General features: G+C 38.6%; 2 protein-coding genes across 2 annotated transcripts; both read left to right on the top strand.

Annotated features, from left to right (window-relative positions):
• The first annotated feature begins 14,628 nt into the window (after positions 1-14,628).
• On the top strand, positions 14,629-18,309 carry LOC142520745 (metal transporter Nramp3.1-like). The gene is made up of 4 exons (XM_075623852.1): positions 14,629-15,326; positions 16,160-16,296; positions 16,426-17,078; positions 17,642-18,309. Exons 1-4 carry the CDS (start codon positions 14,710-14,712, stop codon positions 17,864-17,866), a joined length of 1,632 nt encoding a protein of 543 aa, XP_075479967.1. The 5' UTR covers positions 14,629-14,709; the 3' UTR covers positions 17,867-18,309.
• Positions 18,310-18,609: 300 nt separating this feature from the next.
• LOC142520746 (uncharacterized protein At4g08330, chloroplastic) lies at positions 18,610-19,263 on the top strand. The gene has a single exon (XM_075623853.1). The coding sequence runs from the start codon at positions 18,685-18,687 to the stop codon at positions 19,063-19,065; it is 381 nt and encodes a 126-aa protein (XP_075479968.1). The 5' UTR covers positions 18,610-18,684; the 3' UTR covers positions 19,066-19,263.
• The last annotated feature ends 5,644 nt before the right edge of the window (positions 19,264-24,907 follow it).

The raw sequence follows: 24,907 nt of genomic DNA, 5'->3' as shown, positions 1-24,907 counted from the left end.
ATATTCAGAAAGCACATATATAATATTGAGATGCGCAATCTACGAAATTTGTGAAGAATTGTTCATGTCAACATGAGGGGGAGTTTACGTGACTGCACTCTTTTTTTCTTACTATGGTTTTTATCCCAATTGGTTTTTCCTAGTAAGGTTTTTAACGAGGCAGTACAAAATCACGTAATGAAGATATCATTGTATCATGATCATCATCACAAGGGGGAGTGTTGAAAATATGAAAAATATTTGTGTTGAAAATTATACTGTTGAATGTTGAAAATTAGGTAAAACTAGGTGTTGAATATTGAAAATTAGTGTGTGATGATGTATGTAATGATGAAATTGTTTTTGGATTGTTTTCCAAAGAAATCCTATAAATAGGTCTCCATTTGTAAAGATTTGATACAATTGAGTAGAGAGAAAAATATTATAAAGTGTGTAGTTTGGTAAATTTTGAGAGTTTGAGATTTTTACTTTTTACCATAAATTTTTACTTTTTCACAACAAATACCAATTTATATATGACCTTTGTTCATTTTTCAGTATACAAATACCATGTAAGAGAACAAATTAAGCTGATGAGATTTATGTGTTGGTGGAGTAAGTGGGTGTTTGATTAATGCTAAATAGTTTGATTTTTCGTACCAACATTTTTTTCTGCGAGCCTGTCACACAAGTTTTTTCTTTGCGATTTATCTTACTAGCGTGGTTTGCAGGCTATAATATTATCCCCGAAGATTTACCTAGTGCGCATCGAAAAATAGCAAATCTGATGATACCAAAATTTTACTTTGGGTTCGGTCTGGAGAGCTGGTCTTCAAATCTTCACAGCTGAGTAGATCGGGTCGGGGCTCGGAGTTCTGCATAGACAAAAATAGAGTTAGAGGGCGTCTGAGAGTATTCCGGCATGACCCCTTCGATGCTTAAGTCAGTCTGGAAAGCAAACTTCAGAGAGAGATATATAGCAATGTTAAGTGAGCAAGATAATGTCTATATTAAAATCGTGGCCAGTGCCTGGTATTTATAGAAGCTGAAGATACTAGTTACCTTGTTGGAGTAAGATTCTTGTTGGGGTTAGAATCCTATTGAGATATGAAACATCAAACAACATGACTCCTTAACCATGGCGATTAGGACTCTTGAAGAGGGGTATGACTCTTGCCTTATCTTGATGACGTTTGATCGAATCACGTATTTATCGGAGCTTCTTCTATTCCCTAACTGTGTTAGAGCTCGTACTTTCTGACCACACTGACGGGCTTGGGCTTCTGGGGAAGAATGCTGAGGAGATCGGCCCGACTAAAAATCAAGGGCTTGGACTTTTAGCTCGGACTATTGAGCTCAGACGTCTGGCTCTTGACCCATGATGTTGGGCCTCAAAAGGCTAGAGCCAATTTTGAGATGGGCTTGGGTTCGTCCGAATATGTCAATTTTAGGGGACATCAACTTCTTTAATCAAATTTGAGTTTTGCCATGTCCGTCTACATAATTTATTTAAGTATAACGTTCGAACAGCACGGACAGCCACTTTTTTCAGGTTTTATGTACATTACTTAGCCAAATTTTGGTTTCAAGTTAAAAAGGTTCGGACAACCATTATGTTCAGGTTTTATGTTTATTACATCCAAATTTCAGTTTCAAGTTAAAAGGGCTCAGACAGCCATCATGTTCGAGTTTATTACTTGGCCAAACTTCGCTTTCAAGTTAAAAAGGCTCGGACATCCATCTTGTCCGAGTTTAATGTTTATTACTTGGCCAAAATTTGGTTTCAAATCAAAAGGACTCGGATAACCATCTAGTTGAGTTCTTATTTCATTACTTGGTCAAATAAGGTTTCAAGTTATATGGGCCCAGGTGTCAATCCTGCCCGATCTAATCTGATTTCTGATTTCAAGGTATGCAGGCTCTAATGGCTATCGTACTCGGGTATTACGAATTTACTGACGAGCTACAAATATAAATTACGGCACAAAAACGGTCATAAATCTGAACCAGTCATTACAAATTCAAAAAGTGTCAAGCATGGCATACAAGAAAAAGAAAAATTAAATTAAGGGAGACTGAGGGTCAGCCGCATCTCCACCTTTGGCATGCTCTGCTGGTTCAGATACCTCCCCCTCCTCGGGCATATCATCCAGAGCCTTCTCCAAGTCCATAAATAAGGCCAGGTGCTCGGCCTCAGAATAGCTATTAGCCCGTACTAAACAACCCTTGAACCCCTTCTCAAAATAGACCACTGTCCTCCTGGCACAAAATATTTCAAAGTTCTAGGAGTGGATGAATTCTTCTTGCTTCCAAGCCCATGTAGCCTTGGCCTCTTCCTCATTTTTCCGGGCCTCATCCACCAGATGTTGAATCCGCTGCTTGGTCATCGCGAGGCTTTTCCGAGAACTCTCTAGCTCATACCACATGGTATGAAGCTCGTCATCATGTTCAGACTCGAGGTCCCACATCCACTGGGTCAACTCTCTGTGCATGGCCAAGATATCATCCATGCTCCTGGCGTTGGCCTAGGCAGTGGTTTGAGCCTTTTGGGCTCGGAGTGTATACTCCACCGCACAAGCAATGGTCTGACCCAAAGAGAGACAAGTTAGTATCAGAAGACCACGAAGGCAAAGAACATGAATAGTAATTAAAAATAGGCTACATGCATAAGTTCGAGGGCCATTGACTCTTCAATCAGGGAGTCCGATGCTGAGTGAAGGATCCTCAAGTCCACGGAGGAGACTAAATTCTGGACAAGACCCAGAGCCCCAGACCCATCGAGTTTGGCCATAAAGGATACGTCCGAACTGCTAGGGCACCCGGACCCTTCTAGTATCACTAGCTCGGGCGGAGAAAAAGTCTAACCCATTTTTCTCTTGTCCTTGGAAGGGGTAGACAGCCCGAGGCATGTTTGACTCATGAGATGGGGGCCCGAACCTGATCCCTTCTTCTTCCTGGAGGACTTTTTCTCGGAAGGTTGGGGAGGGTGGGCTCGGTTGTAGCATCCCTAGAATAGGGCTCATATTTCTTCCTCTTTAACTTGGCCGTTTTTGGATTTCATCTCGTCCTACATTAGGCGGTCATCTACATACATAACAAATAAGAGTAAGTGTTTGGAAAAACAAGAAAAAATAATAAAAATACTGGGGTGGAGGACCCTACCTATGTCCCCCTTTAGCCACATTTTTTTCCTTCAAAACTTGTATTTACAAAGCATGTCATCTTTCACGTACTCTTAATGTTAAAACACTTAACACTCATGGTCGCTAAAAATTTAGTGAAGTCGTGGGTTGGCTCGGCTAATTGTTCGGGGAGGGTGAAGTTCATGACCCAGACCATGCTACAATGTCATGGCTTAGGGGACTTAACGAAGAAGTATATATTATGCCACCCCTTATGGAAGTCCGGCTTCCGTCTAAATTATTTTTGCTCGGGGTGGATGGAAAAATAGAAACGATCTAGAGAAATTTGCTTTATTAAAAATATACCTTAATAGGTTTCCGATCCCAATGGGAACCTGGAAGAATTTAAATAAAACACCTAAGGCCCGGAGTGAGCTAATGGAGTTAGGGCTTAGCTGGCTATAATATATTTGGAAATAGTTACATGTTGTTTAGATGAGTTTGGGCAGGGAAAACCTAAGGCTCAGATCTATCTGATTAACATAAAAGATATGGTATCTATCTGTTTGTCCGACTACGGATGTATATTTTTTATCTACGAGACATGCCCGACCCCTCTCTAATAGAGGGCCCTAAGTCGGGATCAAAGTGGGAAGCTAGGACCTCATAACATGGTAGGCCTTCTTCTCTCAATCGAAATTCATCGGCTTTTAATTGCCTCAGTCTTTTTGAATTCTCAGCCCGGGTCTCAAAAGAACAAGGTTCGGCACTCTCATCCCCACTCTTCTCTCTATGGGCTTCTAAGGGCTCGGAGGAGCCCTGCTCAGTTCTAGAGGGTCTGGGCACGTCTGCTTGAGTCAGGGTCTCCTCTAAGTAATCCAGTATTTCTTGCACATCAGACTCGTCAAGAGAAGATATCCTAAAATTAAACCTAATAAAAGTGAATGAACTTACTGTGGGGGTCGGAGGTTAAGCGATCGGGAGTGAGTCATGTTGGTCGGGAACGCTCTCGAAATTTCGACAAAGTAACGACTCGAATAGAATAAACGTGAAATGAGATGAAGATGTTCTTATATTTATATTTCGGTGAGGTTCATGAAAGCCGTCCGATCAACATCAAATCAAGGGTTCGAATTTTCTTGGACAGACGTACGATTGCCTCGGGAGCCGAGTTGTCAGAAGATCTACGCCGTCCATTTATTTTCACTCGGATCAAGATATGTACCGTTCAGGATGCCATGTAGGACTGAACTAAATAGACACAAAGGGTCAGTTACATAGGGCTCGGGATCCAACCAGTTTTTGTGGTCTAAACTTCATATTTTTTTTAAACTAAAAGAGAGGATGTGTACTATTGATGCCCTAAAATTTACACATCTGGACTGACCCAAACCCATCTCAAAATTGGCCATAGCCTTTTAAGGTGTAAGGACCGTGTATCGTATTATCGTAAATCCTGTGTGATTATCTATAATTCATGAATTTGATATGTGATTATGTATTTGATGTATATTATGACAATGAAATTGAGGAAATGAATATTGAATATGAGTTGACGTTGTAAGAGCTCGAGTAGAGAAGCCGGACGCCAATATAGTACAAAAGTCATATTTGTACAGAACATGTGGCGCTCGGGCGGTAGAAAATGACCACCCGAGCGCCAGGATATATGAAATGTTTGTTCGGGCAGAACATGCCGCGCCCGAGCGGTAATTTGTGACCGCCCGAGCGTGGTGCAATTGTTAGTCGGGGGCAGAATGTCTCGCGCTCGAGCGCGAGAATTCTACCGCCCGAGCGCGAGAGCGGTAGAGATAAGAATCAAATTTTTGTTTGTTTCTTCTTCATTTTCATTTCAAGAGTTTCGAGAGAATACGAGGGAATTCGATTTCTTCCGTCCGAATCGACTTCGAAACGCTGTCTAAACGCGAAACAAGTTATATAATTGTGATCTTCGCGTCGAGGGATTCTGACTGAGGTAATTTTCTTCTAGTTCCAGCAGCTCTAAATATCAAAGTGTTGGAATAACATGTATTTGAAGTTGAATTTCTGATATGTAGTAGAATAACCGACAAGAAACTTATATTCGAAGTCGGAATTGAATTATGATCTGATTTTAATTTGATATGAATTTTTGAAGTTTCAAATGATATTTGAAACTCATATTAATGATTTTGGATTATGTTATTGATTGGAATGAATATGTATTGATGTAGATAAAGTGTTATATCAATATCTTCAGGCTACATCAACTGGAAACGAAGAATTGAGGTATGTTGAGACCGGGTAACATACGACAGGTATCTGTATTTATGATATATGTCGGATTGATTTGATTGATTGGAATGAGATTATGTGTCTATATGCCTTATTTGTCGATTGATGTGGCATACATGACATTGAGATTGAGATATCGATGTATAAAATAAATGTTTTGTTAACACACATCATTTTATGCATACATCGATACATGACATGCACGTTGAGCTATGATCCTTGGATACCTTGATATGATTGGATTGGATTCCGGGGTTTGTGAACACAATCCCTATGCCGGTATTATATGACCCGTAAAGCATAGACAATTGTGGCCCCATATGATTGGATATGAGATTTGGGATTTGATGGCGCTTTGCCGACGCTATCATATGAGTATCCGATATCGGCCGGTGTGCCAGCTCGAGCATTGATTTGATAGCGATTCGATTGGTTCTGACATGTGCTCAGTGGATGGGCATATTACCTGATACCTCCACGACATACATGCATTGCATACCATATATTATTGTTTAGATATCTGTGGTATATATGATTGGTTGTTCCATAAAAAGCTTTGCTCACCCCCAAGGGGGGCTGTTGTTGTCTTTGTGTGTGGACAATGGCATGTACTCCAGGATATCAGGAGACCGGAGAGGGTACTTCTAGAGGGAGCCACAGCTTGGGCTGAGGTTTTATGTTTATGTCTTGTTCCCAGTATATATGTATATGTATCTATATACCGGGGCATGTCCCGAGGATATGAGTTGTTTGTATGTGATTGACTTTGATTACGTGTGGGCGTGTTTTATGATTTGAGATTAAATACTATTTTCAGTATTCAAATTATAAAAGAGATATTTTTGGGCTCATTGTAAAGAAATTTTAAACTTGTTTTCCGCTGTAATTAGTTAACCCTAATCAAAGTGCATTGTAATAATGATTAGGAGCTAAGGGCCCCACACTATATGGCATCAGAGCATAGCTGGGAATGCTCGATTGAGTTTTGTGTACACTTGAATAGGCACAAATGAGTTGTGCGCTTGTGTTTGATCTATTTGTATTACTTGCTCCTACTTGATTTGATTCGAGTAAGTATCTGATGAGATTGATAATATGAGATGATGAGATTATGAAATTGATATTGATTTGTGATATTCATCATTTGATTTGTAGATGGATCCTACAAATGAAACTGCGAGTAGCAGTACTGAGAGGATTGTTGGACAATTTGAAGGATTGTCCATGGATGTTGTGATGGCTCGATTCCAGGATCAGAAACCACCGAGGTTCTTTGGCACTGAGAGTGCTGAAAGAGCTGAGGCCTGGCTGAAGGATATCGAGCACTTGTTTAATATTGTTGAGTATTCCAAAGCTCGGAGAATGAAACTTGCTTTGTATCAGCTGAAAGACCGAGCTAAATCTTGGTGGAAAGCCGCTAAGATTGGATTGAAAGAGGCCGGGATTGAAGTCACTTGGGATGTCTTCAAGGCCCAGTTTTTGGAGCAGTATTCCCCTCCATCCTATTATAGTGCTCAGGAGAATGAATTCAATAATCTGCAGCAGGGAACGATGACTGTTGCAGAATATGCTTCGAAATTTTCTACTCTGTTGAAGTATGCACCTCACGTAGCTGGGAATGCGAGGGCAAAATATAACAGGTTTGTGAATGGATTGCATCCTGCTATATATACTTATGTTGTTTCTGGATTGCCTACCAGCTACGCAGAGGCAGTGGAACGAGCCAAGGCAGCCGAGGCTGGACTTAAGAGAGGAGGTCCACAGTATACTCCTCCACCTCCGGTGTCAGCTCAGCAGCCTACTTTGCGACCGAGGGGTAAGAAGTTCAAGAAGGCTGGCTCTGCTTCTTTGTCTTCTTCGAGCTCTAGTGGATCACAGCGAGGGAGTCCTGTGATTGCTCCCTATTGTAGCCATTGTGGAGGCAAACATACTATCGAGCAGTGTCGATGTATGTTTGGTACTTGTTATCAATGTGGGCAGGAAGGCCATTTCTCTCGAGTATGTCCGAACAGGGGTACGACTTCTGCTCAACCCCAGCCAGGATTTAGAGGTGGCCCCAGTATGATGAGACCTGCTGTTCCTGTTCCATCTTTTCAGCAGTCGAGTGTCCCACGATATCGAGGACCGGGTGGTCATAGTGCCCAAGTTCCTCCTCAAGTGAGAGTGTACGCCATGATTGAGGATCAGGTGAGAGAAGCTCCAAGAGGTGTGATTGCAGGTATTAGCACGCTTTGCGATTATCCTGCACGTGTTTTATTTGATACAGGAGCATCTCATTCATTCATATCTCATGCATTTGTTGCATCTCACGATATTGAGTGTACCCCGTTGTATGATACTTTGTCGATAGCCACGCCAGCAGGGAAGATTATTTTGTCTGAAAGAGTTGTGCATAATTGTGTATTGATATATGAGGATAATGTGGTATTTCTGAATTTGATTGTCCTCCCAATGCACGACTTTGATAGTATTGTTGGCATGGATATCTTGACGACAAATCGAGCTACTGTTGATTGTTGTCATGGGGTGGTTCGATTTCGACCGATTGATGGACCCAAGTGGAATTTTTATGGCAAGGGTTCCCAAGCCAAAATTCCATTGGTATCTTCCTTGGAAATGTCCCGATTGTTGACTAGTGGAGATGAGGGTTATCTTATCTACGCTATTGATATTTCGAAGAAGAAGTCTTCTTTATCTGAGATTCCAGTTGCGAAAGAATTCCCGGATGTATTTCCCGATGAGATTCCTGATTTTCCTCCTCATCGAGAAGTTGAGTTTAGTATTGATCTTGTGCCGGGGACTGCGCCTATTTCGAAAGCTCCCTATCGCATGGCACCATTGGAACTGAAAGAATTGAAAGAACAATTACAGGATCTTCTCGATAAGGGGTATATTCAACCGAGTGTATCACCTTGGGGAGCTCCAGTTTTATTTGTTTGAAAGAAAGATGGTACTATGCGAATGTGTATTGATTATAGGCAACTGAATCGGGCTACTGTGAAAAACAAGTACCCACTTCCTCGTATTGATGATTTATTTGATCAGCTTCAGGGTACTTCTATATACTCAAAGATTGATCTTCGTTCTGGGTATCATCAAGTACGAGTTCGAGACGAAGATGTGCACAAAACTGCTTTTCGTACGAGGTATGGCCACTATGAATTCTTGGTTATGCCTTTTGGTCTCACGAATGCTCCTGATGTCTTTATGGATCTAATGAATCGCATCTTTCGAGATTATCTTGACCGATTCGTTATTGTATTTATTGATGATATTCTTGTATATTCGAAATCGAAAAAGGAGCATACTGAACATATGAGACTGGTACTTCAAACTCTTCGCAATAACCATTTATATGTTAAATTGTCCAAATGTGAATTCTAGATGGACAAAGTGATATTTTTGGGCCACGTCATTTCGAGACATGGCATATCTATTGATCCTGCGAAGGTCGAAGCTGTATTGAATTGGCCAAGACCTACGAATGTTCCTGAGATCCGTAGCTTCATGGGTTTAGCTGGATATTATCGTCGTTTTATTGAAGGATTTTCGAAAATAGCTAAACCTATTACTCAACTGACACAGAAGAATCAGCGATTCATTTGGTCAGATGAATGTGAAGCTAGTTTTCTTGAATTGAAGACGAGATTGACCACAGCACCTGTGCTTACTATTCCCTCAGGTACCGGAGGATTTGTGGTGAGTACAGATGCGTCTGGTAAAGGTTTGGGCTGTGTTCTGATGCAACATGGCAAAGTGGTTGCTTATGCGTCTCGTCAATTAAAATCTCATGAAACCCGTTATCCTGTTCATGATCTCGAATTGGCTGCCATTGTGTTTTCTTTGAAGATTTGGCGCCATTACTTGTACGGAGAAAAGTTTGTTATCTATTCGGACCATAAGAGTCTGAAATATCTCTTTTCTCAATCTGATTTGAATATGAGGCAACGCAGGTGGATGGATCTCCTGAAGGATTTTGATTGTGAGATTCAATATCACCCTGGATCGGTGAATGTTACTGCGGATGCCCTGAGCCGTAAAGTTCATGATTCTGTGTTAGCTTCTGTCAATGTCACCAAAGTACACGAGGATATTTGTACTTCTGGTTGGACTTTTCACTCGAATCGGAATTCTGTCACTGTCTCAGCATTGCAAATTGAGCCGAACTTGATATCGAAAATAAGAAAGGCCCAACGAAGCGATGCTCGGATCCAAAAGTCGAAAGAACTTGTATCTGCCGGACATCAGTCTGGATTTCAAATTTCTTCTGATGGTTCTTTACGACTTAATGGTCGGCTGGTAGTTCCTGATGATTCTGATTTGAAATCTGCCCTTCTTCGAGAAGCACATTGTAGCAAATACAGTATTCACCCGGGAGGTCGAAAGATCTATTTGACATTGAGACCTCAATTCTGGTGGAAACATATGAAGAAGGACATTGCTGAGTTTATTTCTAAATGTCTTGTCTGCCAACAAGTAAAAGCCGAGAGAATGAAACCGGGAAGATTGCTCCATAGTCTTGAAATCTCGAAATGGAATTGGGAACATATCGCTATGGATTTTGAGACTCATTTACCTCGCTCGCCCAAAGGCTGTGATGCTATTTGGGTGATTATTGATCGGCTTTCCAAATCTGCGCATTTTATTCCGTATGAACGGACTTATCCTTAAAAGAGAATGGCCCGTTTATACATTGAGAATGTTGTGAGACTGCATGGTGTGCCAGTCTCGATTGTATATGATCGTGATCCCAGATTTGCTTTTAAATTCTGGGGTAGTTTTCAGGAGGCGATGGGTACGCATTTGGCTATGAGTACTGCTTATCATCCTCAAACTGATGGCCAAACTGAGCGTACGATCCAGACTCTAGAGGATATGTTGCGTGCGATTGTGATGGACTTCAGAATGGGATGGCAAGATGTCTTACCATTGGTCGAATTTTCTTATAATAATAGCTTTCAGACGAGTATCGGTATGGCACCGTTTGAAGCTCTATATGGGAGACGATGTAGATCACCGTTATTCTGGGATGAGATTGGTGAGAGACAATTGACTGGACCTGAAATGATACAGGAAATGAATGATAAGGTTCAGTTGATTCGGCAGCGGATGAAAGCTGCTCAGGATCGTCAAACGAGTTATGCGAACAAACGAAGGCGACCCTTGGAATTCCAGAAAGGTGACAGAGTGTTTCTGAAAATATCTCCCTTTAGAGGCACTGTTCGATTTGGCATGCAAGGAAAATTATCTCCTCGTTATGTTGGTCCATACGAGATTCTGGATCGAGTTGGTGATCTTGCGTATCGATTGGCATTGCCACCAGCTCTATCTGCCATTCATGATGTGTTTCATGTTTCTATGCTGAGGAAATATGAACCAGATCCATCACATGTGCTTGCACCTGATGAGGTGGAACTTGATCCTTCTCTTTCCTATGTCGAACAACCTGTTCAAATTATGGATCGAAAGGAAAAGATATTGAGAAATAAATCGATTCCTTTAGTACGAGTGCAATGGACACGACATGGTGTTGAAGAATCAACGTGGGAATTGGAGAGCAAGATGCGAGATTCGTATCCGCATTTATTTGATGCTAGTCCATCTGTTCCATTGTATTCGATGTATTCTGATCCTTTTACTGATTTTAGTTTTGATATGTACTATAACTGGTGACATATGTATGTTTGCCAATGTTATATATATAGAGATGTTTGAGATTTCGAGGACGAAATCTTTTAAGAGGGGGAGAAATGTAAGGACCGTGTATCGTATTATCGTAAATCCTGTGTAATTATCGATAATTCATGAATTTGATATGTGATTATGTATTTGATGTATATTATGACAATGAAATTGAGAAAATGAATATTGAATATGAGTTGACGTTGTAAGAGCTCGAGTGGAGAAGCCGGACGCCAATATAGTACAAAAGTCATATTTGTACAGAACATGTGGCGCCCGGGCGGTAGAAAATGACCGCCCGAGCGCCAGGATATATGAAATGTGTGTTCAGGCAGAACATGCCGCGCCCGAGCGGTAATTTGTGACCGCCCGAGCGCGGTGCAATTGTTAGTCGGGGGCAGAATGTCTCGCGCTCGGGCGCGAGAATTCTACCGCCCGAGCGCGAGAGCGGTGGAGATAAGAATCAGATTTTTGTTTGTTTCTTCTTCATTTTCATTTCAAGAGTTTCGAGAGAATACGAGGGAATTCGATTTCTTCCGTCCGAATCGACTTCGAAACGCTGTCTAAACGCGAAACAAATTATATAATTGTGATCTTCCCGTCGAGGGCTTCTGACTGAGATAATTTTCTTCTAGTTCCAGCAGCTCTAAATATAAAAGTGCTGGAATAGCATGTATTTGAAGTTGAATTTCTGATATGTAGTAGAATAACCGACAAGAAACTTATATTCGAAGTCGGAATTGAATTATGATCTGATTTTAATTTGATATGAATTTTTGAAGTTTCAAATGATATTTGAAACTCATATTAATGATTTTGGATTATGTTATTGATTGGAATGAATATGTATTGATGTAGATAAAGTGTTACATCAATATCTTCAGGCTACATCAACTGGAAACGAAGAATTGAGGTATGTTGCGACCGGGTAACATACGACAGGTATCTGTATTATATGATATATGTCGGATTGATTTGATTGATTGGAACGAGATTATGTGTCTATATGCCTTATTTGTCGATTGATGTGGCATACATGACATTGAGATTGAGATATCGATGTATAAAATAAATGTTTTGTTAACACACATCATTTTATGCATACATCGATACATGACACGCACGTTGAGCTATGATCCTTGGATACCTTGATATGATTGGATTGGATTCCGGGGTTTGTGAACACAATCGCTATGCCGGTATTATATGACCCGTAAAGCATAGACAATTTTGGCCCCATATGATTGGATATGAGATTTGGGATTTGATGACGCTTTGCCGACGCTATCATATGAGTATCCCATATCGGCCGATGTGCCAGCTCGAGCATTAATTTGATAGCGATTCGATTGGTTCTGACATGTGCTCAGTGGATGGGCATATTACCTGATACCTCCACGACATACATGCATTGCATACCATATATCATTGTTTAGATATCTGTGATATATATAATTGGTTGTTCCATACAGAGCTTTGCTCACCCCCAAGGGGGGCTGTTATTGTCTTTGTGTGTGGACAATGGCAGGTACTCCAGGATATCAGGAGACCGGAGAGGGTACTTCTGGAGGGAGCCACAGCTTGGGCTGAGGTTTTATGTTTATGTCTTGTTCCCAGTATATATGTATATGTATCTATATACCGGGGCATGTCCCGAGGATATGAGTTGTTTGTATGTGATTGGCTTTGATTACGTGTGGGCGTGTTTTATGATTTGAGATTAAATACTATTTTCAGTATTCAAATTATAAAAGAGATATTTTTGGGCTCATTGTAAAGAAATTTTAAACTCGTTTTCCGCTGTAATTAGTTAACCCTAATCAAAGTGCATTGTAATAACGATTAGGAGCTAAGGGCCCCACATAAGGCCTAAGCCTCATTATGGGTCAGGAGCACAGACGTCCGATCTCAATAGTATGAGCCTAAAAAGTAGGATAAAGGAGTCATATTGTCTAATGTTTTCTATCTCAAGTAGGATTCTACCCAAAAAAAAACCCTAATCCAACAAGGTAAATAATATCTCATCCTTCTGTAAATACTAAATATTAGTCATGATTTTAACACACACTTTCTCTTACTCACTTAGCATTACTATAAATATCTCTCTTAAGTTTGTTCTCCGAGCTAACTTAAGCATCGGAACGGTCACGCCGGAAAGCTCTACGACGCCCCCTAACCCTATTTCAGTCAGTGCAAAACTCCGAGCTCCGACAGAATCCACTCAGCTGCGAAAATTTGAAAACCCACTCTCCAGACTAAACCCAATATAAAATTTTGTTATCATCATAATCCAAATTTCATCATCATTTAAAAATAACGTTTAAGCCCATGACCCGTGGATCACTAGCCAATTATATCAATATTTACAAGGCTTATAGAAACAATCAATAATTTTTTAATTGGTCGAACAGATGTCTCAAATTTTCAAATAAAAAATTGAGACTGAACCAATTTAACAGGCTTTTTGAAAAATTACATCCGAATTTAGAAATTAACTAAACCAAATTTCTGAATTCGATTCGCTTGGTTATTAAGGTTTAACCGAATTTTTGTTCATATGACAAAATTGAATGTTACTTTTAGGTTACTATTGGTTTTGCATGATGAATTGGAATCCCATCAAATATTTGGTTATAAATTTATGGAATGATTATTTATTAAACATCAATCCAACCATTGAATAAAAAAAAAATGGAGTTTAGTGTCTTATTTCAAATGATATAAGAACATTGATTACTAACTATATGAGGTGATAATGAAATTTGAGTAGGTTTCTTGTGAGACGGTCTCACAAATTTTTATCTGTGAGACGGATCAACCCTACCAATATTCACAATAAAAAGTTATAATTTTCGCATAAAAAATAATATTTTTTCATAGATGACCCAAATAAGAGACTCGTCTCACAAAATACGACCCGTGAGACCGTCTCACACAAGTTTTTTCCAATAAAATTTTGGATTTGTCTAAAACATCCTTAATTTTATCGAACTAACCATATAGATTATCTTTTACTATATATTTTATTTTATCTTCTACTATTTCAATCTAAAAAATTTATAATTTTAATTTTAAAAATAAAAAAAATTACTTCATTATTTATGAAACAGACTCATCATCTGTGTCACGATCAACTACTTTTAAAATGTTAAACTGACACTTGCAAATTTCATATATGATCATATGTCACATTCATCACAAACATAGAAATTTTCTGAGACTATTTCATTGGTAAAATTTTAAAACGAATATCCAATTCGATATAAATTGTGAAAAAAATATAACATTTGTGTCAAAAATATTAAATTTTTTGTAAAACTATTTTATTGATAATTTTTTAAAAGATATTTAATTTATCTAAATTATATAAAAAAATTATTTTTATAATAATGAGATCGAATAAACGAAAGGAAACGTGTCACATGATATCTTAGTCATCCCAAAGTACAAATATCTGATACATCAAATATATTTTGACAAAGAAATGCCACATGTCAATACATTATTGGAGATACCAAAAATGGAACTTTTCCTTTAAATACTCTATATATTCGTAAACAGCCGCATCCACCGTCATGCGACCACCTCCGTGAATTCTCGCCGCCACCTCAAAAATCTCCGCTTCCATAACTCCTGAAATCCCGATTATCCCATGAGTTCACCTCCGCCACACGACCATGCACCCTCGAATCATCCCCTCCACCTCCCAGAATCATCGTCCAGCCAAGAAGAGTCGCGCCTTCTCCTATCCTCTCCGCCATCCCCCACCAGAAGAACCCAAGAAACCAAAGCCGGAGATGATGATGCCGCGTTTGAACCGAGCGAGAAGATCCTGATTGTCGATTTTGAATTGGAATCTTCGGATTCCACCAGCGTCCCGCCATTTTCGTTCAAGAAACTATGGCTGTTCACGGGGCCCGGATTCTTGATGAGTATAGCCTTTTTAGATCCCGGGAATTTGGAGGGGGATTTGCAAGCTGGGGCGATTGCAGGATACTCTCTGCTGTGGCTCTTGATGTGGGCTACTGCGATGGGTCTGCTGATCCAGCTGTTGTCTGCCAGAATAGGCGTGGCCACCGGCCGACATTTGGCCGAGCTTTGCCGCGAGGAGTATCCGTATTGGGCGGTGGTTTTGTTGTGGTTCATGGCGGAAATAGCGTTGATTGGGGCAGATATTCAGGAGGTGATCGGAAGTGCGATTGCGATTCAGATACTTAGTCGTGGGGTTCTACCCCTTTGGGCTGGTGTCTTGATTACTGCTTCAGATAGGTAATCTTCTTTTCCCATTTTCCAAGTTTTTTAATTGTATTTTAAATTGTGATAAATTGATTCTTAGTATGAACAAAGCTGTATTCTTGAAGGGATACTGTTCAAAATCAAGAAATTAGTTCCCTTTGTAGGTCACTATCTTTTTGCTTATTTTCTCCCTTAGTGGTTAGAGGTTGTGAATATGGATGAATGAATGGTGTACTGTTTTTGAGGTATGGTATTAATTGAGCATTCATTATCGGGGTATTTTGTTTTTTAACCTCGGTCAATTATTTAATTAAGAAAATGACCTCCGCATGTGTATTTCAAATACACACGATGAGGTCATTTTCTTAAATAAATAGTTGATCGAGGTTATTTTGCAAATTTTCCCTTCATTATCCCAATCTGGGAGCTTAAAATTATGTCTGTTGATTGCATTAATTTGTTTGGAGTTTCCTGATTATTGCTGGAGGATATTAAATATTTCCTGGTGACAATGGTTTGCTGCATCTACCTTTTTGCCTTATTAGTTGATCATGACATCTTTGTGGAGCCAACATTTTTTTGGTGGAGAAAGTAACTATTTGTGGAAGCCCACTTTATCTTTTAGCTTTTAGCTTTTAAGTAACGGGACACGCCCGGGTGCGTTCTTTCTCAGATTACACTTGGAAGTACTTTAGGCTTTACGAACGTTAGTGATCGTGTGTACGATTTGATCAAGTAGCTTTGGTATTTTAAATTGTTCGGTGGTATTAATTGGGTTGGATCTAAGAATGTACTTCTCTTTGACTTTTTATGTGATGAGACTTCATTTGGTTGCTGAGATGTTTTTTTTTTTTTAAATTGTGCAGCTTTTTATTTTTACTTCTTGAAAACTATGGGGTGAGGAAATTGGAAGCTGTGTTCGGTGTTCTTATTTCAACTATGGCCCTATCATTTGCGTGGATGTTTGCTGATGCTAAGCCAAGCACAAAAGAGCTAATAATTGGTTAGATTCATATTTGTTTTAATGAACTTGACAATGGAAAGGGGAAATCAAACAATTAAAATGAAAAAAAATGAAGTGTTAATATGGAACAGACCTTAATGTGAAACTGAATGCTCATGTATTTATCAGGTCTTTTGATCCCAAAACTGAGTTCGAGAACAGTCCGGCAAGCTGTGGGAGTTGTGGGCTGTGTGATAATGCCTCACAATGTCTTTTTGCACTCTGCTCTGGTGCAGTCGAGGGAGATTGACCATAACAAGAAGGGTCAGGTCCAAGAGGCGATAAACTACTACACCATCGAGTCAACAGCTGCTCTTCTCGTCTCCTTCATGATCAATTTATTTGTTACTACTGTCTTTGCCAAAGGGTTCTATGGAAGTAAACAAGCAGATAGTATTGGCCTAGTTAATGCCGGACAGTATCTTGAGGAAAAGTACGGCGGAGGCCTATTTCCGATTCTGTATATATGGGGTATTGGGTTATTGGCTGCTGGACAGAGCAGCACAATAACTGGTACGTATGCTGGACAGTTTATAATGGGAGGTTTTCTTAACCTTAGGTTGAAGAAATCGTTGAGGGCGTTGATTACTCGGAGTTGTGCAATTGTACCAACTATAATTGTAGCCCTGGTTTTCAACAAATCAGAATCATCTTTAGATGTACTGAATGAATGGCTGAATGTGTTACAATCGATACAGATTCCTTTTGCGCTTATACCGCTTCTCACTTTGGTGTCGAAGGAGCAGGTGATGGGAGTTTTCAAAATTGGGCTAACCCTCGAGGTAAATCTACCATGCATCTCCTTCTTTCTATTTCCAGACCTAATCTCCGGTGGTATTAGAGATTGCATTTGTGACAATGCGGGGGCAGTGTTTTTTTATTGATTTGCATGTCTGTCATTTCATGCACCTGAAGTGTTACATTCTGAGTTCAAAGAGATCTAGAATTTGCAAGTAGTGGCCAGTGGGTTAGTATCGTGCTGCTAGATGTATGCAGAAAAAATTGTTAAACCAGTCGAGTCTGAAGCAATATCTTGACCAACATAATGTCCAGTAAAATTGTTACAACCAATACGAATCCTCCATCTATCTGATAGTGGGAGTGAGATCTCCACCAAGCAAGTTTTACTGCAGCCTGGTTAATATTTGTTTTATGCACTCGCGTGTATTTTATGTTCATATTCATGTTTGCTCCTTTGCAATAACATAGTAAAAACAGAAGTGTGCATCGGGTATTTTTTGTAGTTCATAAATGTCGTGAAACCCAAGTTTGTTATATGTTTTCCTCTCTTGTGAGGAAGAGATGGGGTATTTGATTAATTGTTCTTTGACTTGTTTCACTGCAGAGGATTGCATGGACGGTGGCTGCCCTAGTGATTTTCATTAACGGGTATCTTTTGCTCAACTTTTTTCTCTCGGAAGTTGATGGACTGCTGGTCGGCTTTTTCGTTTGTGCTGGAACGGTAGCGTATGTTGTCTTTATATTATATCTTATATCGCATAGAGGCGGCGAACTTCCCAATCGGCTAAACCAGTTACTCTCCAATGGTTATTCTTGTACTGAAAATTAAACCGAAGATTTTCATTTTCTGGTTGAGAAATTCCGGATGATGCCTTATCAACTGAAGAATACTTTTGCCATTAAGACCCTTGGCCATTCATGAGATTTTGAGATCTCTATAGCTGAAAGAAAGCACGTCGTATACCTCTACGGGATCAAGGTTCTCTCTTAGTACATAACCGTTCAAGATTTCATTGAACTCTACTTTTTTAGGTGTTACGACTAACCACGAGCACGATAGTTACGTCGAATACGAACACATGATGACTATAGGGAAACAATGTAACTATTGATGTACACTATTGGTGAGACATGCTTCATCTAGGTACTAATCTTGTGCAGATACTAGATTTGTATTTAAGGTAAATTTTGATCTGGTTATCGGATCGAATGTGTGAAACCAAGATTTTCGATTTGGATTCTTGATTTTAAATTTTAGTTTTCTTTTGATTATTTATTTGGATTCTTGATTTTAAGTTTTAGTTTTCTTTTGATTATATTTTTCTTGGGTAGACGGACGTTTTTTTGCTCGAATTCAATTGCAATCATTTGAGATCGAGTCAAGTGTTATGATATGTTCGTTTGAAAAAATTTGAAAATTTTTAAATATATTTATTTAATCACAAAAACTTCGATGAGATTGTGACATATAACACGAGAAGATTCTTATCTTGACATTTTTTTTTCATTTCTTTTTCTTTAAGAAATTGAAATGTCGAAAATATGTTGAACTTTTCAAAGTTGAGAGGCTTGAAAGTCCATTCCAACGCAGACACGCTTTTGGGAACATTCAATAAATCTTGTGCGAGATCCTTTGGACAACCATCAATGGCGTCCGTCTACTGCTGCAGAGAGTGCGGGACGAATCTCAGCCTCCACTCCGCCAACCTTTACCCACCCGATTTCTACTTCGAAGCCGGCAACAAGAACTCCATCTCCTTCTCCAGTGTCGACTCCCACAAGTTCAGGTTCGAGAAGGAAGACAAAATTCGCCCCTTCTTCGAAACCTTAAATTACTGGGGCATACAGAGGAAACGCACCAAGATTCTGTGCAACAGCTGCGGGAAGCTGGTGGGATACATCTACGATGATGGGCCGCCGTTAACCGATGGAATAGGGCAGTTCGGTATGGGCCCTAGTCAGGTTATTCCGAGAAACCCTAGGTACAGATTCAAGAACAAGGCTTTGGCGATTCATTCTCAAACCTGATGGGGGATGGAATCTGGGGATGGTGGGTTTTGCTTGGTGTATGTGTTGGGTCTTTTTCTTGGACTGATTTTGTGGGAATTGAGGTGTTGCTTAAATTTTGTACCATTACTGTGTGTCTGAACATATGTTTGATCGATGAATAAGAGTTTGTATACATTACAACATCAGATATTTTCATTGCTGCTGTTGGTTGATTCATTTCAGATTTCTTTCCAATAATTTCATAGTGGTTCAGCTTGTGGTCGATTGAACGAGCGAAATCATGGTTCTCCATGTCGTTGATATTAAATCTCGTTTTTTTCGTGTTCAAATGAAGTTTGAAGTTTTTATTTTGATATTCAATTTTTTTTTTTGGATATTCGTATTATTTAAATTAAATAAACATACATAATATGTTCGAAGATACGGTATTAACGAACGTAGCTCTTGTTGTAAATCCCTACGAAATTTTTATGAACCTCCTTTTTCGATCTTCGAATCAGGTCCACGATCGGATTACTTGTTCTTTTTTTAACTTGCACTAAAAATTAGAAGATTTTTTTCGTAGAGATGGAACATGAAGAAGAAATCGACTCAATAATATAAGCCAAATTTTTCTTACAAAAGAATAAGGATTTTCGAGAGCTAAAATTTTTCTTGCAATTCCTCGAATGTCTCGAATTAATGCTATGCAATAAGAATAAAAAATTCTTATTATTTCTTCCATCCATAATTTAATTAATTAATCTAATTAATTAAATTAATCTAATTAATTAAGTTAACGAAAGATTCTAAAATACATACCCAAATCATAGTCGACTTTTAGTATATATATCTTTTCAAGAATATCATGCATTAATTTATTTTGCTTTGTGTGTAAATTACTAAAATTATGGTATTATTAATATTTCTATATTAAATAAATCAATACTATATTTTATAAAAACCTAATGGGCTATATTTTAACTCAATTAAAATGTATTTAATTATTAAAGCTCGTTTGAACTTTAATAAATTAGCATGATAGGTTTCTACTCTTACAAGCCCATGGTTCATGCTCACATTACATTAATCTCGATCGGTGATCAAATATCATCGATGTTACAATTTCAACTTGTTCGTTATTATGATGCACACTTTAATTTCGAGATCACCAATGACTAAATAAGGCAGGTGCACTCTCTTTGACTGTTTTAGCAGTCATGCTCTCAAAATTTTTATAAGTTTTTAAAACTTTATTTATAAGCTTATCGATTGATCATATCAAAATTATTTCTTATAAATTCAACTCATTGAATTTATTATCTCAGCGAGAACAAGTAAATCAGTGCTTGTGTAACCCTCAATGGTTCATGGATATAGCTAGCCGTTGGTTCACAACTCTTTGTGATTCAGGAAATTTTCTTTTATTTGGGCTTACCCTAATTTTCCCTATTCCATGCATCAATATTTGATCACGAGAATGTCAGAAATCATTTTTCTGATTAAACCCATCGAATCATGGTAAGAACGTCTAGTGGCATCGCCCCATGATTCCCTCACTGATAGTGCCTGTAAGAACCAATCGGTTATGATTAAAGTACAATACGGTTCCTTCATCTCATATATCCCGATCAAATCTGCAACCATTGGTTCATCGATGGTTGCATATTAATTCGATAGCTATGTGATACAATCATGAAACATTAATAGTGATATCGCATGTACAACTAGAGAACTCTTTCTCTAATGTACATATCATACTCTATTATTTCTTTAGATCACATAGGATATCCACACCCATAGGTGAGTGATGAATTCCCGACTATAATGCACTGGCTCCTACACATGTCGCAATTTCATCCAACCTCGCAACTTGGTGACCCTCGCGGAGTCGGTAAACGAGTCAAAGTACAATCTTAGTATGTAGAGCCTCAGTGTTGTCTCGGGTCGTAAGGACTAATCATGTACAATCACAACCACATATTTTTTCTCTCGATGAATGATAACCACTTGGAAAGTTCGAGGGAGGGTTGTTTGGTACAATAATCGTATGAGTACCCATCTGCATGATTGGATATCTATATGCCCTTACCATGAAACACGGTACACAACATCACATATGCTAGTCTCAAGCTCAAACGACCTTTATCCTTATTTTAGGCGGCTGAATCGACTAGGAACGAGTTTAGAATATATAGTGTTTACAAATGAGTTTCAAGATCGAATTACGATTCATTTATATTAAAGTATAATCAATGATTATGTGGGGACCAGGACGCTAATCATCATCTTAATCATCTTTGGGATTTAATTATCAATTAAGATAAATAGGGTCTAAAAATTTTTTCTTTAAAATGCGGAAGGTAATGGAATCAATCTATTATACAAACCAGTATAATAATACAAATCTTGTACAACATGCTTCTAGTTCAAACTAATCTAAGGTTTAACTACTAAATTTCAATTATTAAACCAAGTCTACATCCAAGTCCGAAATCATCACTCTAATCTCGATCTCTCATCATCTTCTTGACCCCGATCTTGTCCCACCTGTTGTCATGCACACATACAAAACAAGACAACAGCCGGATACTCCGGTAAGAATAAATCCCAGTATAAATAATGTATACATGCAGTTAACTGAATTAACATAAAAGCATGAATTATATCTTATCACATGTAACATAATCAAACAACATGTATCAATACCAGTCTGTAAATAAAACATGAATCGTAATCTACGAAACATAAATCAATACGGATCTGTAAATCAAATTCTAGTCTCAATATCTAAGACTCGACTCATCTCTCATTCTAATCTAGTCTAGGGATCCCGGTGAATAAGAACGTAACAAATCTCCCACCTACTACCACCAGTCGCAGTGGCAGTACGTTCTTATTTCTGGACTTTGGTCTAGCTGTATCGAATAATCTACAATAAGAACAATATCTGTATCTTAAGCACATCGATACACCAAACGTCCAGTGCCTTGGCGTATCTACCAAGACTAAGCCTATTCTGACAATGTGCAATGGGTTAGTGACAAGTCTGTCAAAATCTAACCCCTCTGTCAGTGACTCTTATTTAATAGTTCTCTGCTTTCTACTTCTAATTCAATAGAATAAACATACTCATTAAAACACAAAGGTATAAAAACAATACCATACAAGTATGTGGTTTAGGGAAACTCGAGTTAAATCTAACTCAAGTCGATATCCCAATTGACATCCATTTATACATTTCTCTTCTCGGTCTGATGAAGACGAAGTCTTGTATTCTAATCTGTCCATATCCAAATCTGATAATGACAATCATATAAATATCATATCAGTATATAACTCAATTCAAGACCTGTTCTGATCAATACTCAAATCGGTATATAATCTGATCCATATCTGAATAAGGTACAATCTAATTCATATAAATGATATCACGATACAATCGAAATCATCACTGAATCTGATCAATATCAATCTACTGATGTTTCGACGGCATAGCAATACAGTCACGATAACCCCGTCTATCTCAACATCACAGATATAATACCAGAATTCAGTACAACTCATAATTTGAATAATAACACAACTCTGATATAGAATCTCAACTAAATCAACTCTGAAATTCATAACAATGTCATATGCTATCATTTTCTCGATTCGGTTTCGATTATACTATGTCCACTGTCTCGAGAACAACATATATGAATCATCTTCAATTCCATTAACATCATATTTTCAAGTCATCTCAAAACGTAATAAAACTTATGTCCAGTTGTAGCTGTCGCCGAGAGGATCGTAGAACTGTGCTCGGATTTAAATTCTAATAACTGGTTGATATAAAATCTCAAATCTAGCACCACATCAAACTTGGAAGATTTCTAAGGGAATTCTCGTTTCTTGCTTAAGGAAGAATGAGGATTTGGTATATATATATATATATATATATATATATATATATATATATATATATATATATATATATAGATCACATTGCATGTAAGGCACATGGCTGAATGTGCTTACTGCACGTTTCACCGCGGGTGCGGTATTTCTCACACCGCGGGTGCGCTAGGCGTACTGATCATCATCCAAAATTTCAGAAACAGCGACCGCAGGTGCGCTCTGTCTTGCACCGCGGGTGCGCTGCCTCTACTGTAGTAGAACCGTGGGTGCGGTCTCTCTAGCACCGCAGGTGCGCTCAATCTCCATTAGCAACTTTCATACCCTACTGGACATTAACCGCGGGTGCACTCCTTCTAGACCGCGGGTGCGGTGACCCTACTGTAAAATTGGCCAACTTTCTGTCCATTCACCGCGGGTGCGGTATCAAAAGGGGCGCGGGTGCGGTCTCTTTCTTCAAGCAACACTTCATCTTTTCATTTAGTGCCTCTCATTACATGTCATGCATACTCATATCTTCCGAATATCACATCAATGAAGACTAATAAATCTCAAGCCTTACATTTCTCCCCCTCTTAGATTTGAGTTCGTCCTCGAACTCGCAAGTAATCAATTCAGACATATCAGAAGGAATGTATACAGAGTTTAAATCAGAAACTCATCTCAATGAATCCATTCTGAAATCTTAATCTCATGACAAGTTCTGTCTTTCAATGAATATTCTTCGTTCTAAATTTTTTTCCTTTCACGGATCTTTGATTCCAGACCGGAGTAGTCATTCATGAAGCATAAAATCATAATATCACTCGAAATCATTTTAATCGAATGAATCGCAAAATACTGGCTATACAACACCCGTATATACCAATCAACAGCTCATACCAAATCAATATCATCAGCTGATATCAGATCTGTTTATCTCATTCAAGGATATATTAAATCTTCGGCCCCAAATACCAATCGTCATCATCCGACGTTGGCATATTAAGTCTGTCTGGTCTGAGCTATCTTCATTCTCTTCTGAATTAGCTACATTTTCTTTGTCATAGCTCTGACCGTATCAAATCTTATCTCAGGTATCTCCGAGATATTATTCTTATATCAAAGAAATCTGCAGTACTCACTGTACAATATATCGTCTGTAACTATTTCATTATCCATCTGGTTATATGATAACTATGATCGTACAATAATTCACACAGCGACAATATGTCATATCAACTGGTGCTAGCATCCAGCACTGCCACTCCCTGGATATCTCTCAATATCCGGATAGTACACTCTGGCTATCTGTCAGTCGGTGGGTAATACATGAATGAGTTCATGGTACGTTCTGCCACAATTACAACCTCAATCAAAATCACAATCTGATATAATCTACTCCCACATTCTGATCAATCTGACCATTTCTTTGACATCGATCTTTGTCATCTGGTCATGTTTGTACGTCATCTTGTACAAACTAATAAATATAGATTGAACAATCTGTCAATCACAATCATATCATATCACAATCTGGAAGGTATTATAGTGATCTCATTACGAAATTCATCGAAATATACTCCCCATGTCTAGTCAAGAATATACAAATTCTGTAATAAATCTTCTGATATCTATCTTTCTATCTTCATTTATTGGCGGTTCAGACATTTCAGTACAATTCTGCCAACATTTCAGCATAAATTCTGCCATAACTGATTTAATCTGTCTATATCAAAACTATCTGTTCGAATTATCATATACTTTCTGTTACCTGAACGACTACTGAATCCATTTCTGTGCGCTTCTGACCCTATCTGTCATTTTCAATTCGAACTATTTGGTATAAACAATCAGTTAATAATATAAATTAAAGAAAAATACCTACCTGGTATTCGGTTCTGATTGTCGATATCAAATTCTGTTGTATAATTCTGAAATATTTGACATCACAAGATAATCATTCTCATACCGTACAATCACATATCTGTCACTCTGATTG

Source organism: Primulina tabacum, chromosome 12 (assembly GCF_025594145.1).
Source record: "Primulina tabacum isolate GXHZ01 chromosome 12, ASM2559414v2, whole genome shotgun sequence".
In the NCBI taxonomy this organism is placed as follows: Eukaryota; Viridiplantae; Streptophyta; class Magnoliopsida; order Lamiales; family Gesneriaceae; genus Primulina; species Primulina tabacum.
Note: the sequence above shows the minus strand (reverse complement) of the source record. Positions and strands in the feature narration are given on the sequence as shown.